This window comes from Podarcis raffonei, chromosome 4 (assembly GCF_027172205.1).
Source record: "Podarcis raffonei isolate rPodRaf1 chromosome 4, rPodRaf1.pri, whole genome shotgun sequence".
Lineage (NCBI taxonomy): Eukaryota > Metazoa > Chordata > Lepidosauria > Squamata > Lacertidae > Podarcis > Podarcis raffonei.
The window spans coordinates 25,214,760-25,232,812 of NC_070605.1; the positions used below are offsets into that span (position 1 = coordinate 25,214,760).

Sequence of the window (18,053 nt, forward strand, 5' to 3'; positions counted from 1 at the left end):
CCTTAAATTTATTCTTATCATTTCCTGCATATTTTAACTTAACTTATTCTTTTTATTAATCTGCTTTAATTGTATACTCTTATGAAACTGCAGATTATTACAATAATCCTGCCAATATGTTTACAATTTGTCATGCCACTGTGTTTTTAAGCAACATAGAAGATTCCTGGTCCTTGGCCCTTTAGGCTTAAGTACATGCTGGGCATTTGACCTTCTTTTTGTCTCCTCATAGACATTGTAAAGCAATTTGTCTGTTTAGATGTCATTTTGAGTGTATCCTTAGAGAGGTAACTTACGTAAGGTGAAATACTTAAGCCTCTGCTTTTGTGAGGCATAAAGACAAGAATGGGCCTTGAAAGTCAAGAGAGACACTGGTGCCAGTAAGATAAGAATGAGACAGGCTGTTCTGGGAAGATTATACATTAAAGGAACTGAGTGGAAAGAATGAAATGACTAGCAAGAAGAGGTTCAGCTTTGTATCATGGAAGCATTTTTGCCCAATGTGTAAGAGTGCTCCAGATAATGACAACCAGTTTGTTGAATTAATGAGGTGACCCAAATATTCCAAAGTCGAGCATTTCAACTTACCTCTGATGAAAATACGGTGTTAGGTCCTTTGGGCATGTATAGTGGTTCCTCCACCCCCTTTTTTAGATCAAACTGTCATTGCCTTTGGTGACAGCCATATTGCCTTCTTATTTTGCATGTGGTTAATGTAATTATGTAGGGCGTACAACAGGTAAAGGTGGTACGTATGTGCAATTCATTCTGTATGGTACACTGCAGAAGTGCCACCCAAAGTGGTAGCAGGCCATGAGCAATTGCTTATTGAGTCAAATGCCTGGAGTTCATGCAAACTGGGCTCAGGTTGACTCTGCTGATCTCAACATCTATTAATTTATACAGTATCGGAATTCATTGTTCATTAAACTTCCAAACAAAAGCCAACTGATGTGTAAACTGTACCAAAAATGGGTAAGAGCTGTTTCCTAAAAACAAGATATTAAATGCAGGCTGTAAGTTTGATAGATGTCATGTTACTCCAATTTGCACATGTACCTGATTGATTTTCTGTTCCGTTTTCCCTGCAAAATCCGGTATTGGCCCAAAGGTTTTCAAGACACGTATCATACCTTCACGGTATCTGTCACAATAGTTCAGCATTCCTGAAATACAATTGGAGATCTCTTGTTGGTCTTTCCTAAATAGAGAATTCTACATATACAAAGAACCATAAAACCAACAGAATTTCAGACCTGAGAAGAATTTCAGACTTGAGAAGTACAAATCATGTAGACAAAAAGAAAATATTTACAAGATGTCTGAAGTAGCTGGTGGTTGTTACTTCACATAGATCCATTGAAACCAATTGATCTGCTCTGATTATATTAATGGATATCACCAACTGATATTTACTCCATCTCTTGAGTGATTCAAACTTGGAAGCGTTAGCTATGAAATAATCCTGCTGTCATGAATACTACAGAAATGTACAGAGATTATGATGGGGGAGCTGCCTGAAGCATAGTATCCAATACAGTTTCCCCTACTTGTTTTGCAGGTGATTTTTTTTATAAGCTTAAAGTAATTCAGAAAGCTTGAAAACAAGCATATAATGTTACCACATAATGTGGAACCTCAAAAGATTAGGTACCCACACAGGAGGTACTTTGTGTTAAGATAATACTGTGATAGGTAAATGAGAAAATGTCTCTAGAAGCGCTGTATTGCTGGCAGGTTTTTTCACTAAAAGGATCTGATAGCGTTTCTTTCTCTTTTTAAGTGCTGCTATGCCAAAATTTTAAAATGCCCAGCTCTGGTATAAGAACTCACTGGACCCAAAATCAGCATTCACCATTATCATATTAAGTCAATTAGATATCCTTATAGTACTTCTCTTGTTAAAAAATGTTAAGGGCTTCCTTTCTGTCTGTCAGCATTCAGTTCTCATGTTTCTCCCTCTCTCTGTGTTCTCACTGACTTGCTGTTGGCACTTGTTCTCTAATCACAAGGCTACTGGCACAGTGCCCTACAGTCAGTTCCCTTCCCATCTATGAAGGATTGTCATTGCAGAGCAAAGACTCTTACGACCCTACTCAGAAGCAAGTCCCAGTAGTGCAGACAGGACAGCAGCCATAAGCAACATCCTTGGGAGGAGCAGCTAAAGGCATTCACTTCCCAAATAGTGAAGTCCATTGGATATCCTATAGGTTTATGGGTTGTTGTTTTTTTAAATTCGGACCCTTCAAAAATGAATCAGGTTCTTGCTTCCAGAACAAATGGAACAACCCAACAAGTTCCATTTGTGTAGTATCCCCAAAGGTTGAGAATAAGTTGGACCCAGCAAGCTTTCACAGGTCTAAGGGATTGGTATTATTTTATTTTCTCAGTCAAGCCAGTGAAGTAACTCTTGTCTTTTTGTTCCTGGATCTGCAGCTGGAGATGTTAAGCACATGAAATGTACCAAATGGAGTAGCACAGTCTGGCAGAATTATTGATAGATCAGACCAGACCAGACACAGCTCACCACAGGCTGAATTAACTTTGTTTTTGTTTTCTACCTAGAAATGCAAACGTGTGTGTGTGTGTGTGTGTTTGTGTGTGTGTGTGTGTGACAGCATGCGAGCTTTGTTTTGGTGGATCATATATTGTGTAGACCTAGTCTTAGGCTGCTTCTATGTGATGACACTCTGAATTGGAACACTAGTTACCCACAAGCTGCATGTAAAAAACCGTTTTTACCAGGCCTGAATTGGGGATAAAGCTACATGCCAAAGCAGTAATCCGTTATCTAAACCCGATGCTCCTCTTTAATGAAGTACCTCATGTTGCCAGTTCTTATCATTCATCATGGTGATGTTTGGAACAGCTTTTACAAATGGCCTGGAACATCCTGATACTGAAGATTATGGTGTAAAGAAGAACAGGATTTAGGTCTTAGATCTGACCTGTTAAACCGATATTCACAACAACTCCATATCATGAAACATTTGCCTTGGAAACTCCCATGTTTAAATCTTAGTGGAACAATTGGCATACCTTCTGCATTCAGATGCATGGTTTCTAGGGGTCCAATAAAAGCGTACCGCATTCCCAAGCCATCAGACATTACAAGGTCCAGATCATCAGAAGATATTACTCCATCCTGCATGGCGAGAACATTATGAATGTTGAAGAACTTCACAAATTCTACTTCTTTGCTTAATCTCTAATCCCAGGGATGGACAATATATTGAAAACAGAAGTTGTGTTTTTTTTAAGTAAACAAATCTGTTACTATTCTTAAATGAACCATATATATTATATACATGTATTACACCATATACTGTATTCTCTACAGTTAGCTACAGAGTTACCTTCCTATAATATTATTATTACTGTATCATTATTTTTAATATAGTATCAGTGTGCTTTGTCTCTTGTATGGCAGTGGTGTGGAAGCATTGGCCCTCCAGTACAACTTTATCAGCCCTAGCCATCAATTAAAACATCTAAAAACTAATAACGGGAGCATCACACAGGTTTTCTGAGATGTAAATCCAAGTATATTTGGTAGAGAGCAAAGAGTCTTTGGAAGAAGCAAGAGAATCTTGGATAGTGGTGGACTGAGCTGGAGAAGTAAAGGTCATGTATTGGGATAGAAAAACAAGGTCACGGAAGGCTTTGAAAGTAAGGACAAGGAATGGCGAGGAAGTAAATGTTTGGATTTAAGCGTAGGCAACTCACGATTGGGACGTGGGTGGCGCTGTGGTCTAAACCACTGAGCTTAGTGCTTGCCGATCGGAAGGTCGGCGGTTTGAATCTCCACGACAGGGTGAGCTCCCATTGCTCGGTCCAGCTCCTGCCAACCTAACAGTTCAAAAGCACGTCAAAGTGCAAGTAGATAAATAGGTACTGGTCCGGCGGGAAGGTAAACGGCATTTCCGTGCGCTGCTCCGGTTTCGCCACATGACCCAGAAAAACTGTCTGCGGACAAACGTTGGCTCCCTTGGCCAGTAAAGCGAGATGAGCGCCGTAACCCCAGAGTCGTTCGCGACTGGACTTAACTGTCAGGGGTCCTTTACCTTTACCTTAACTCATGATCAGTCTAATGAGAAAGTTTGATGATTTGGGCGGAAGAGTACCAGAGACCAAGGTGAGACAATGGAAAACCACAGGACAAAACTCCTGTAGTTTAGGTGAGAGATAACCAGGCCATGGAGCAGTTTTTTGCTAAGGGGATGAAAAGGAAGAGCCATATTTTTACAATGTTGTGAAGCAACATGACTTGGGCATGGGCTGAACATGGGGAACAAAGGAAATGAGTAAAAAATGAAATCACGGCTATATGCCTGTTCAACAGGCTTAATGTTAACACTATAAAAGGATAAGCAAAGTGTACACAGAGAGAGGAAGGCTTGGGATGGAAGAAGTTCAGGCTTAGATACAGTAAACAGTTTAATTTAAGCTTGACATGGTAACAAAGCATCTGCACAGAAATATATGAGAAAAGCAGCAGGAGATGTGGGATTAGAGTGAGAGGGAGAGATAGAGCTGGCTATCATCTGCGCAAAGGTGGTAGCAAAAGCCATGGGATTGAATGAGGAGACATGGGGTTAGCATGTACCAACGCAGAGAGGGAAAATGAGGAAAAGCTGGAGATGATTTAAAAAATACATTCACTTATCTTCTATTTGTTTATTTTTAGAACAGTGGGATATTGGCATGTTCGAAGAAGCGGGAGAGAGGGGCTGATTATGTGGAAGAGAGGAAGGATAACAAGAGGAGAGATCCCACAAGGAAGCAAGTGAGGATGGGATCACAAGGGACATATGGAGGGGCAAGAAGACACTAGGGTAGTTAACGTATCAACTGAGATCTGGGGGGGAAAGAGGAAAGGCAGGAAGTTTTTTAAATGTTTATTATGTTTTTATATATGTTGGAAGTTACCCAGATGGCTGAGGCAACCCAGTCAGTTGGGCAGGGTACAAATATTTGATGATGATGACATAGACAGCAGAGAGAGGGAAGAGACCAGAGTGAACAGCTTTGGATATCAAACTGTATACTTTTGATTATTTGAATATTTGACTTTTCAGAATAAATGAGCATTTAAATTTGATGCTGGCAGCTACAACCAAAAAGAACAATTCTTTTCAAAAGACTCAGCAGCATAAACCATTATGAAGCTGCTCTGTACATTGTATGTAAGTAATGACTTTCCAGTTTATGCAAGGCACATTAGTGCTATCCTGCAGGGTGGGGCAGGGCACAGATTATGAGTAGAAGAGAGCAGAATTTCAGAAGAAATGTTAAGCGTTCTCATCCCACTTTCACTTCTTTTGAACAATTATGGTTTCCACTACAGTACAACTTTTGCTTTTGCTTTAAAAGTGCCTTTTAAAATGGAATTCTCCCAGGTGTGCGTCTTCATGGTTGGAACAAGATGACTGAATACAGACAATGCAGGTGCCACACAACTGCTATGAGAAGCTGCTTGCATCATGTAGCCAATTTGCATGGCTTCAACATGCCAACGCTTTCAGGAAACTCCCAAATCTCCTATGTGGCATCCGTCACAAAGTGCTGTTCAAAGCTCAGTTAAATCTACAGGGTACATTTCCAAGAAATAGCAGCACACCCTGAAAACAGGTTAGGACAAGTGCATCCTCTTGGCTGTTCCACAGGTTACTGAAATTTTCTATAAGGCTATCCCTAACATATTTACAAAGCTGGGGTTTCCCCCATTTTTAAAATAAAACTTAGATTAGAATACATATTCTTAGCTAAGAAAGTCACATTCCATCGTGGCATACTGAAGTTTCTGTAGCATAACTAAGAAAATTACGGAAAGGCAGACCTCATTTCCAGAGGGCTACAGATACACAGCTCTGTCCCTGTTTAGTTGGTAATGCAGATCTGTAACACTCATAGCAGAAACCACAATCCTGCATCACCAGTTGAACTGGCACGTAACTGCACGTTCAGTGAATTGTGCTGTTTGGGGTCATTTTGTGATTCTGAAGAAACAGAGCTATGGTAGACATTTTTCTAGAAGTTATATAAAAAAGATACACAGCAATATAGGTCCCTGCAGAAATACCATCCAGAAAAAATGATGCCAATGGCCAATCTGACATACCGCCATACATATATACTCTCCAGATCATTCCATTAAAATGCATCTTAAAAACCAAAAGCAGTGTTGAAAGAAGTCCTTAACAGGAGTTTGGTGAATTCCATTCATTGGCAATTTTCTAAGTTTCTTTGTAGCTTGCAGATATCAGGAACTCTACAGCACAAAATCTATTTTCCCTTCTCCGGGATACTTACTATATACCGTATTTTTTGCAGCATAACACTCACTTTTTTCCTCCTAGAAAGTAAGGGGAAATGTCTGTGCATGTTATGGAGGGAATGCCTACGGGTGGCATGCCTATGGATTTTCCTCCTCTAAAAACTACGTGCGTGTTATGGTCGGGTGCGTGTTATAGAGCGAAAAATACGGTAAGTTGTCAGGGACTTGAGCAGGCCAATTTAATTTCTTTCTCTGTCCTCCATTTCTTTTTATTTTCTCCTTTGACTGACACACAAAAACACTGGATGTCTCAACTATAGATTCAACTGATAGACCCACACTTGACTTAATGTTTCTTTAGACTCTACTCCTCATCCCTAACACCCACCCACACCCACGGTTCAGATGCCATAATATTTTTGTAAGCTCTCATCTGGATGTTGTTTTTCAAATTAACATACTTGTGTACTTCTGTGTACCTAGGGAATCCACAAAGTATGCACAAGTTGCTCCTTTATTTCTGGGTAAAATAAAATAAATAATGACAAAACATGATGTCAAGATATTAAATTTTGCTGTACGGTATTACTATCCTTCAAAATGTCTCCCCCCGCAACAGAATAAGGCCTTTATTTAAAAAGTGCTTAGAAATCTGTAAATAGCTGGCATGTCTATAGCTAGAAGGCCATCGACAAGTTCAAATTTCACATTCCCTTAGTAAGTCAGATCAGATGTTCAATTGACACACAAATAATTTTGTCCCCGCTGCCAAAAGAGTGTCTTTTAAAGACTACCCGTTGTTCTTTGTGCTTTTAGGAGTTCCTTACAGTCTTACAACATACAATTACAAATCCTTTGACTAATTCCCTTAGGAAGCAATTCTGCTCACTTTTAAGCTGGGGAAGCAGCAGTGAAGAAAGTAGCTGCTGTCCTAATGGTGACTTCCAAAGGTCTCTCTGGGGGCAACAAAATAAAGGAAGAAAAATAAGCTACTCAGTTCCACACATTACAAAAGCACCGTGAGCAACTTCTGCTTCTCCTTTCACCATTGCTGCTGCAATGTGGCAAGTGGGAGTTATGGATCTCCTCCCCTGCAAGATCACTGGGGTCACAGGTCACGCTGTGGTGACTAGTCGCACGTCCCACATTACAGCAAAAAGCAGACTGGGCTTGATTTTTCTTTGAAGTGTCGAAAGCATCTCCCACCCTATAGCACAATCTGTTTTCAAAATGAGTTTAAAAACTCAAACAGAAGATGAACCTGTAAAAGCAATTGCTTTATGGGCTTCTTTGGTTTCCTTCCCTAGAACTAATATGGTAAAACTCCATGAATGGATTATGCTGTCAGCGTGTTGTATTCATACTATTTTAAGTGGGAATGAAATAATGTTTAGGCAATGGAGATTGGATGCAACGTATTTTAATAATCCTGAGTTGGTAAATAGTATTAGTAAAGAGTTAAAATACATTTCTCAAAGGAACCAGAGGTCTCTTAGCCTACTATATGGGATGCAGCAAAGGCATATATAAGAGGTATAACTGTATTTTAAAAAGGTGTCAGAAATAAAATGAATATTCCACAAGAAACTCAACTAAAAACTAAGATTAGCACTTAACAGTAACTGCACAAACGAAACAGAAGTGTGCAAGGAGGTGAACAATTGAAGAGTACAAGACAACAGCTTGAATAAATGCAAGTTCAGGAGTGGGGGAGATCTTTAATGTTTCTTAGACAAAAACATTTTGAATTTGGTAACTAGCCATCTAAAATGTTAGCAAAGTTATTAGGACAGGCTCCGGCAGAATAAGCGGATGAGACCATTAGTGGGTCCACCAGTCAAGAAGGCAGTTTCTGGAAGTGAGGGACAGAAAGGGCTCATCAACCTGGGAAGGTTGCCCATCTAGGAGAAGGAAAACTCTGATCCTACACCTCTGTTGCCTTGTGGCTATACTTATCCACAAGAAAGGCTTCAGGAGTAAACTCCGAGGAAAAATCCTGGGGGACATCTTCAGGAGAAGAAAAGGTTAAGGAGTAAACCCTACACAAATTTGGAGTGGAGCCCCTAAGATGGTTGGATGGTGCCTTGTACGCCTCCTTCTGATAACTCCTGCAGCCAAGCTGGTGCCAAATGTATTGCTCTGCTTTCCTTTGGACCACATCAGTGAGGCTGGGGGTGGGAGTCTTGTCCTCTGGTGCTGTCCAGGACTTCTGTACCCAGTTCTCAGGCTTGCGCCCTGGGGAGGTCACTTCAGTGCTGCAAATGCAGCAGTTTGATTTCATCCCCAGAGGCACACTCCATTGTCCCTTGAGACAGGCAGATGCCAATAAGATGGCATCCACACATTGTTACTAATGAACTTATGAAATGGAAAAATTCCTTCAGAAAAATAAAGCGCAAGAAACTTTTCCAAGCCACATCACTGATTGAAAACACATATCATATGCAGTTTAACCCCAAGACCCCATATGTGAAGCAACTCACATACAAGAATGAGGGTGGGGTGGGTAGCTTTTGGCTGTCCATATGTTGTTGGGCTCCTCCAACTCCCATCTTCCCTGACCACTGGCGACGATAAGAGTTGGAGTCCAACACCATAGTCAGGGCTACACCTGATCTATGATATCAAGAGAAAGATACAGGAAACCATATATAACAATGCTTCCTTGCAATCACACATTGTTTACAGTTATACACAATGGAAAAGCAATAATGGCCTTCACAATTGAAACTCAAGACAAAGAGAGGAGACTGAGAAATTGCCTTTTTGCACAAGGAGGTCATAGCTAGTATCAGAGAATATGTAACTGTGGGAAATGCTACAAGCAATGTCACTACAAGCCATAATGAACTACACTCCAAAAAAGCAGCAGCAGGAGAAATTTGTCTTTTATTCCCTTGTATCAAATGATTATCAAAAGTTGAGAGATGTGATTCTTGAAAGCTGAGCTTACTGCTGCTTAAAGGATTACTTTCATAGTTGTTTCACTGAGCACAAATGTTATAAAGTATACCCAGAGCCTTCTGAATGCAACAGGAAATGAAGGGAAACAACATGAAAATCAATATTTCTCTCGCTGACCTTTTCACCTTGTTCTTCTGGGCTTGAATGAAAATGGCATTGTTTTGGAGTGTTCCTCATATTACTGTGCAACTTAGCTTGCGTCTCTCTTTTTTTTTAGCATTGACTAATTATCAGTTAGTGGGACGCGGGTGGCGCTGTGGGTAAAAGCCTCAGCGCCTAGGGCTTGCCGATCGAAAGGTCGGCGGTTCGAATCCCCGTGGCGGGGTGCGCTCCCGTTGCTCGGTCCCAGCGCCTGCCAACCTAGCAGTTCGAAAGCACCCCTAGGTGCAAGTAGATAAATAGGGACCGCTTACTGGCGGGAAGGTAAACGGCGTTTCCGTGTGCTGCGCTGGCTCGCCAGATGCAGCTTGTCACGCTGGCCACGTGACCCGGAAGTGTCTCCGGACAGCGCTGGCCCCCGGCCTCTTAAGTGAGATGGGCGCACAACCCTAGAGTCTGTCAAGACTGGCCCGTACGGGCAGGGGTACCTTTACCTTTACCTTTAATTATCAGTTAATGTTATTGAACAGGGGTTGTTAAGAAAATAATTAAAATATTTCGGAATATTAAATAATTTAAAATAATAATAAGTTTCTGATCCTATTTATTAAAAGTAAGCTCCACTGAGCTCAACAAGACTGATCTCCAGACTAAGCAGTACAATGTAGTCTACTGGAAGCACATTTAAGTCAGTTAAAGAATAAAAATCATACATACACCAACAAGTCTCCATGCTTCACTAATGATTGCATACTGGAGTCGGTTCAGAGCAAAACCATCTATCTCTTTTGTCAACCGAACTGGAGATTGCCCAATCTTCTTCATCAGAGCATAGGTTTTCTCGACTGTAGAAGGTTCAGTTTCTGGGTGGGGAACCAACTCAACCAGAGGAACATAATATGGTGGGTTTACCTTTACACAAAACATATTTAGAAAGAAAAGAAACATATTTATGAACATACTTTTACGGCCAGTTAACATAATTTGCGATCCTTGCATTTCTGGGGGTGGACAAGATAACCCTTGAGGTTCCCTTCCAATTCTATGAAAACCAGTATGATTGACATGAGGCAAGCCCTCCAATAGTAGTATTAGATCAGGGGTCAGCGAGGTTTATATTGCCTGGGCCAGATCGGTTCCGTGGAGATCTCTCTGTTGGCCGGATTGCACGTGCCCGCAATTTTCGGCATCTGCGCAGACGCGATTTCCAGCACCATGGAAGCATGTCCCCGCGCCGCGCTGCACCAGTGGCTCAGTTCGGGGGCGGCTCGTGGGCCGGTCAAAAAACCTCCGTGGGCTGCTTCCGGCCCATGGGCCTTAGGTTGCTAACCCCTGTATTAGATGATAATATGGCCACACCCACCCAGCATTCTACTCACGGACAGACACGTATTTGCATGGCACTGGAAAATAATTTAAATCATTCAATTCAAACCTGGAAATGGCGAGGGGGAGCTGCAGAGTTCTTGTGGCTTGCAAGGGAGACCCTTCCCAGAGCCCGAAGAGGCGCCAGTGAGGGCGGAAGAGACTGGAGGTGCAGCTGAGCTTTGTTTATGCTGCTCAGCCTCCCCGCCTAGCAGCTGATGTGCAGAGTAGCACAACAGCCACTTTTCTTCACATGCACCAGTCGCCTGGCAGCCCCAGAGCTTCAATTCTAGTTGTGGATATTTTTGGATACGGTATTTTTTTGGTATGGATTGACGAGAGAGCGGCAGAGGGGCAGTTTAGAGGGTGTTTAGAGGATGCTCCCCACTTTATGTGATTTCACTTATGTGTGCGGGGGCCTGGAACATAATCCTTGCATACGTAGGGAGTCACCTGTAACATATCATCAGTGTGAATGGCGCTTGACAGAGTATAAGGGGAAAGGCACCTTCCCTGACAAGCTTACAACCTAAAATTTAACACATGCAAAATAGTTGAGGGTGAGAGGGAAGGGTTTAACAGGAGAGCAGTATGAACAGCCGACCAGAAGGTTGGCGGTTCAAATCCCCATGACGGGGTGAGCTCCCGTTGCTTTGTCCCTGCTCCTGCCAACCTAGCAGTTCGAAAGCACGTCAAAGTGCAAGTAGATAAATAGGTACCACTCTGGCGGGAAGGTAAACGGCGTTTCTGTGCACTGCTCTGGTTCGCTAGAAGCGGCTTAGTCATGCTGGCCACATGACTGTATGCCGGCTCCATCGGCCAGTAAAGCGAGATGAGCGCCGCAACCCCAGAGTCGGCCACGACTGGACCTAATGGTCAGGGGTCCCTTTACCTTTACTTTAGTATGTGGTTGGTTCAGCTGCACATGCCTAGGTTGGTTATGGTCCAACTTAAAGTGGGACATGGGAACCAAAAGCTTGTGCCACAAGTTTCAGGGAAATGTAGGATCTGAGTGTTGAATTCACAGAGGGAAGACCAAGTTGTTTCCTGTCTTTCCCAAGCCCAGTTTGGGTGCATGTCTTGACAACAGACCCTGACCCTGTCTTGGGTGCATGTCTTGACAATGGACCCTGACAAAAATGAACCAAGGTCTTTTAAAACTTGGAAAGGCACTGACTGAACCTGGGAGCTTCTGGAAGTAAAGAAGGTTGCTCTGCCACTAAACCTACCCATCCCATGAAGAATATGATCTGCCTCCATGACCAGAGGCAGCAATGCTTCTGAATATCAGTTGCTGGAAACTACAGAAGAGGGAGGAGAGTGCTCTTGTGCTCTGGTCCTGCTCGTGGGTTTCCCACAGACATCTGATTGAATCAAGGAAGGGACACCAAGGATCATCTAGTCCTGTGTTGCAGGAATCTCAACTAGACCATACATTATTGGACGCTGGACTAGATGATCCAGCAGGCTCTTCTTATGTTCTTAAAGCTTCTGATGGCTGTATTACTAGAAGCAGCTGGTGGCCATCACAAGCAGATGAGGACCACTGAGCTCTTGTCGTGCTTGTGGGTTTCCCTCTGGCATCTATCTGGCCACTTCAAGCAGCATAATGCTGAGCTAGATAGGACTTTGTTCTGATCCGGACTGGCTTTTCTAATGTAAATGTTAATTGTGATATACTGGTATATCACCATGTTTAGCTGGTGATATATCATGATGTTGAAAACCAGGTATTGCCCAGCTCTATTGATTACCGTATTTATACCACTCTTCCCAGGGTAGCTTGCAAAACTGTGCCATCATGCAACATATCAAAGTGGCATCCCTTTGGAAAACTTGCATATAAATGAGTAAGAACTGTACTTACGACATACAAGCCGAACACCACAAATTTAGGCTTCAACACAATAAATTACTGAAGTATCTTGGTGTACTTACAGGATGAGCCACTATACACTGCTTAACGTGCTTTAGCCCGGTGAACAACTTTGAAGGCATAAGACAAGAGGTTGAGCTGCCAAGTATGACATCATTACTGACAATAAGGTCTAACTGGCCAAAAATCTTCTTTTTCAGTTCTAGGTTCTCAGGCGTACACTCCTAGAACACACACAAAAAGTTGAAATTATTTAATAAAAACACCCATTACATACATTTCACAAACTCTTTAGAAATAAACTAAGAAGTCATTTTGAAAAGTGGCAAACAAACACCTGCTTACTTCTTTATAAATCGAAACAGCTTACAACTTTCCACTGTCAAGCTAACACTTTATGGATCTTTAGGATCAACATTTCCAGATGCTGTGCTTAAGGAAAAGTGATTGTACCAGATACAAGAGCTAGTAAAATCACAATATTTTTTACAAAGTGGTATCCTTTTATTAGCTTTGTAAAAACAAGTCTTTGATAACTTGCCTATCATCAAAACAGGTTTTTCATCTCATGCAAGTACTATCTAGGTTGAAAATAATACCCATGTCTGTGCATTTAAATGCCCCAATGATGATGGAATATTTATTTAATACATTTATAAAGCATTTTTTGAGATCAACTATTTTCTACTTATTTGTGAAAAGCTTATCTCTTATAATTTGAAACATTTTATTTTATCTTGTTCAGTGATCCTGATTACATAATGTAAAAAACAATGTGCAAACTTCCGTCTAGAGTAAAACACATTTCCCATGAGACCAATAATTCCTCAAAGTTTTACAATGCCAATTTTATAAAGTATACCAGTTAACTGAGAAATCCCTGTGCTTGTGGCAGATGTTATATGCTCCAAATTTTGGGGCTTGGGGAAGAAGCTTGCACAGGATGGAATTTTACTGACCTTTTAAAGTCAACAACCATTGCAGTTCTGAGTGATAGAACAGGGCCATTTTCGAACATCAGAACCAACTATAATGCATCCCTTTATTGGTGCAAAACAAGGCTTTGCTCGTAATTCCTGGATCGGTTCAGTCTCCAAGGTGGGTTACCTTTAAATATTTTCCTTTAGCAAAGTCACAAGGCTAGAACTCTGTAGATACTTGTTCAAACTAATAAAAGAGCAGCAGTGAATAGTTTTATTGTGAGATTCTCCACCTGAAACCCAAAGCTTTCTTTCAGATCAGATGATAGTCACAGAGGTGAAGCTCAACACTCTTGGAAACTCAAACCTACAATGATTATGCAAGGCTTCTGAATAGACCATTTGCTGAGGGCTTCTTTGATAGTGGCACAATTGTATTCAATTTGTTGGACTGGTGCAATAAAAGTTTCTGTCCTTGTCAAGCATGGATTTGTTTTCTTAGCTAGGGAGACTGACTCCCTGAAGAATAGAAGGAAAATTTAGCTCTAAACCAGCTATTAATCCGGGGCTTCATCACTTGCGACCAACTACAGAGCTTCTCAAACTATTCAGATCACCCTGAGAAAAAGATCAAACATGAAATGGATAGGCCTAGTACTGAAAAGCCAGCTCACCTCAGTACAAGTCCACCTGAGTGAATTTTAAAAGGACATTGTATATTCCTGTGCCCATTTCTGTTTTGCTGAGGATCACACAGCTCAGATGCACCAAAACAGTAGAGCCTTATTTGAAAACTTTAACACTTGAAAAAAAGGCTATTGCTGTAACCTGAATTTCAACTTAATTGACCCTTGTAAAAGCCCGATTAGGACATGCCAAATTGTTGGCTTTAACAACAATTCACTGTTGAGACTTCCCCCTTAGGTGTTTTTTAAAAATGCATGCCCTAGGTTTACAATGTAAATGCAGACAATTGTGGTTAAAAGCCATAGGCACACACTGTCCCTGAAAGTACCAGAACAGCATCATGAGAGAATTCCCAGTTAATTCAACGAACACTTGAACTGTTGTGAATTACTCTAATATTATGTGCCCAACACCAAGAAAAAGTCAACTTGTTCCAGTCCTCAAGTATGTTTTGTACTGTACCTAAATGGAGCAATTTTACAATATGTAATTTTGAGGTACTGACTACACATGAGCTGAATCTTTTTACTTATTTATTTAAAGTGTCTTCTTAAAAGGGAGAAAAGGCTGAGATCCGGGAGAAGGAATTCACCAGTTCAAAATCAGAGGTGGCTACTCACATTTATATAAAGGTGAAACCAAGCTTTATTTAACCTCTGTCAAAGACCCAATTTGATACCCCCATGTGCATGTGCATTTGTGTACACATAAACAGAGAGAGAGAGAGAGAGAGAGAGAGAGAGAGAGAGAGAGAGAGAGAGAGAAGGGCTGGGAGCCTCAATGGCATCCCTCTGGAGGCTTCACCCTGGCAAAAAACACAACTACCCCCCCTAGTGTGTGAACTAGGGATGCGGGTGGCACTGTGGGTTAAACCACAGAGCCTAGGGCTTGCCAATCAGAAGGTCGGTGGTTCGAATCCCACGATGGGGTGAGCTCCCATTGCTCATTCCCTGCTCCTGCCCACCTAGCAGTTCGAAAGCACATCAAAGTGCAAGTTGATAAATAGGTACCACTCCGGTGGGAAGGTAAATGGTGTTTCCGTGCGCTGTTCTGGTTTGCCAGAAGAGGCTTAGTCATGCTGGCCACATGACCCGGAAGCTGTACGCTGGCTCCCTCAGCCAATAAAGCGAGATGAGCGACACAACCCCAGAGTCATGAGACTGGACCTAATGGTCAGGGGTCCCTTTACCTTTATGGTGTGAATTGGCCCCATTCTCAAGACAGTCAGACTTGCAAATGTGGCCAGCTTCTACAATCCCAACATCCCTTCACAGTAAGAGGCATTCCCCCTCACTGAATGTTCAGCCCTAGGAGGGTAAAGGCTAGAAATATCTAATACTGCAAAGCCTATGTTTGTAATATTGAGACTCTTAAGTTGAAGTCATGCCCTGGATTTTCAGAAAGTTCTGCCCCCAATTACAGAGCCACCTTTTGGTACTTCAAAGACCCAATTTGCAATTAATAACACACCAGCTGCACTATACATGTAAAAACAGGTATCATATCACTTTAAACAGTTATGGCTTCCCCCAAAAGAATCCTGGGAAGTCTACTTTGTTAAGGGTGCTGAGAGTATCGTGCAGATGGGGCTAGCAAGCAGTAAGAATTAAGTGGGAATGCCTGCAGCCAACAGGACATCTATTTGTTATGTTGACACTGAACGTCTTTACATCCCAACATTAAGATTTGTGTGTTATGCTACGGTAGGTATTTTGTTTGTAAAAATGTCATTCAGAAACATACCACACTCGCAGAGCGAATGACAATTATATCTTTGGCATAGCAGGCAAGTGCCGACCTGTACTCAGATCCATTTCGGGGATTTTTTGTTTGTATTGCACATAATTTTACATGAGCAGCTATGGAAAGTAATATAAGGAAAATGTTAGAAGTAGGTAGTTGCACTCAGAGCAGATAGCAGATGGATTGCATCAGGGTTCTTTAAAACCCCTGAAGCTTATTTATTTATGAAGTATTTTCATACTGCCTTCTCATAAGATATCAGGGCAGCCTGTACAACATAAAAAACAATTTAAAAAGTAAAAAAAAATCATTAAACTGAGTGTTTAATCAAAACGTTTTAAACAGCTGCATAGGCCTGCCGGCCTAAGAAGTGTCTTCAAGTGATGCCTGAAAGTCAAAAGCAAATATTCCTGCCAAATCCCCGCTGAAAGAGTGTTCTTCACAGTGCAAATATGAAAGGGAAAAGAATTGGAGCTGCCTGGAGGGACTAACCGTTGGTTAAGAAATGACAAAACAAAGCTTGCATAAGTGAATTTCAGTTTGCTCAGCATCATAGTGCGCACCATTTCTGCAGTACGGCAGGCAAGTGCTGGCAAGTACAGCAGATGTACTAATTCTCTGATTTAACTGGTATTAAGGAGAACATGAAGTGCAGGAGTTCTCCTTCAAATAATTCATCTTACGAGAAGTAACAAGGGAAGGCCCTAGAGTAGGGGTGAGGTGCAGGGTCTGAGTTTGGCCCTCCAGGCCTTCCTACCTGGCCCTTGGGATTCTCCCTGGGTTATCTCCCTCCCCAGCCCTACTCCACACTCTCTGTGTATTTTGTATGGTTGGAATGTGTCCATGAACTAAAATAATATCAGCTTTCCTGGATGGAAAGATAACATAGTTTATATTCTCATTCTCACATGAGAAGGTGGCCTTATGACTGAAAAAGCCCACCACCCCACGACAGCCTCCCTCATCCCATGGGAACACTTGCAGTTATAAGTTAAGACAGTGTGTATACCATGCCCCTATCAGTGTGAACAGGACAGACGAAAAACGAGAACCACAATTACCCAGCCTTGTTAATTCAGCTGCTGCCTTGAATAATTGGATGAAGGATATTGAAGGAAGTAGAGGGGAATGTTCTAGCAACACTTCATTCAGGCTGCTCAGATTATTAAAAGCAGAGGGAGGAAAGAAAGAGAGCCCCTCCTTATAATATGTCAAAAGTGTCTTATGGAGAGGGTGGCAAGAGATTCTTCCTCACCCAGGCCTGCTACTACTTTAACTGGCCTGGATTGAACATAGCTTGGCACAAACATGCGATCGTGCCACTTCCAAGAGAGGTCACGGTTCTTTGCTCCTTCACCAGTCACTGTGCTGTTGCACACTCTGCTGAACTAAGTCGTGACTTGGCATGTCGTTCAGATTCCAGCCTAACTGCAGGCTGTAGCCAAGCTTTGTCGCATGGGATACAGCCGAGTTATTCAGATTTACTTCCACATTTGATCCATATTAACCACAAAACCCTTGAAAAAGTTTCAAATGAATTTTATGTATAACAACATTTCTTACAATAATGAGATTGGTCATGCCTGATTGAGACTATACACTTCCGTTGCCCGATTTTTATCAGATTTCTATTGGTGTTAATAAAGTCAACCATGAATACAGATAATATTCACTCCAGTAACTATGTAGCTATGCTTTACTTACTGAATAACTCGGAGCCTTTACTAATTGTGGTGAATTATCTTCTAACAAAAGACAAAGTCCAAAAATACAAAAAAAATACAAAATAGGACTTTCAAGAACCACAACCTCACATTGGAGGAATGAGAGTGAGTGAGTGGACATTCATATCACTTTGTAAAATTGAGAGGCTGCAGATAACCAAATATTACACCTATGTGCTCTTCTCCTGTTCAATTGTAGGGCTTATGGGATAGAAGCCAATGATATTTGAAGAGGGTATTTATAGGTTTTTGCAAAGATGGCTCTCAAGAAGAATATCCCATTTCTCATTTCCCCAAGGCAACATTGTTATGACCACTGTATAAAAGTAACAGAATTATGACATCAAGTAGCCCATTCTTTAACAACCAAGACCAATGGTCTTTAAAGAGAGAATGAA

At 41.6% G+C, this 18,053-nt stretch overlaps 1 protein-coding gene and 1 long non-coding RNA gene across 2 annotated transcripts in view; one reads left to right on the plus strand and one right to left on the minus strand.

Annotated features, from left to right (window-relative positions):
• LOC128412649 (uncharacterized) overlaps positions 1 to 18,053 on the plus strand; it is a 56,025-nt gene that overhangs the window by 29,408 nt on the left and 8,564 nt on the right. The gene's annotated exons all lie outside the window — the stretch shown is intronic.
• CRYL1 (crystallin lambda 1) overlaps positions 1 to 18,053 on the minus strand; it is a 34,442-nt gene that overhangs the window by 1,568 nt on the left and 14,821 nt on the right. The window contains exons 4-7 of the mRNA XM_053385839.1: positions 12,644 to 12,805; positions 10,058 to 10,252; positions 3,040 to 3,145; positions 1,060 to 1,166 (exon numbers count right to left, since the gene is read on the minus strand). Coding sequence (XP_053241814.1) covers positions 1,060 to 1,166; positions 3,040 to 3,145; positions 10,058 to 10,252; positions 12,644 to 12,805 — 570 coding nt within the window. The remainder of the gene's footprint in view (positions 1 to 1,059; positions 1,167 to 3,039; positions 3,146 to 10,057; positions 10,253 to 12,643; positions 12,806 to 18,053) is intronic.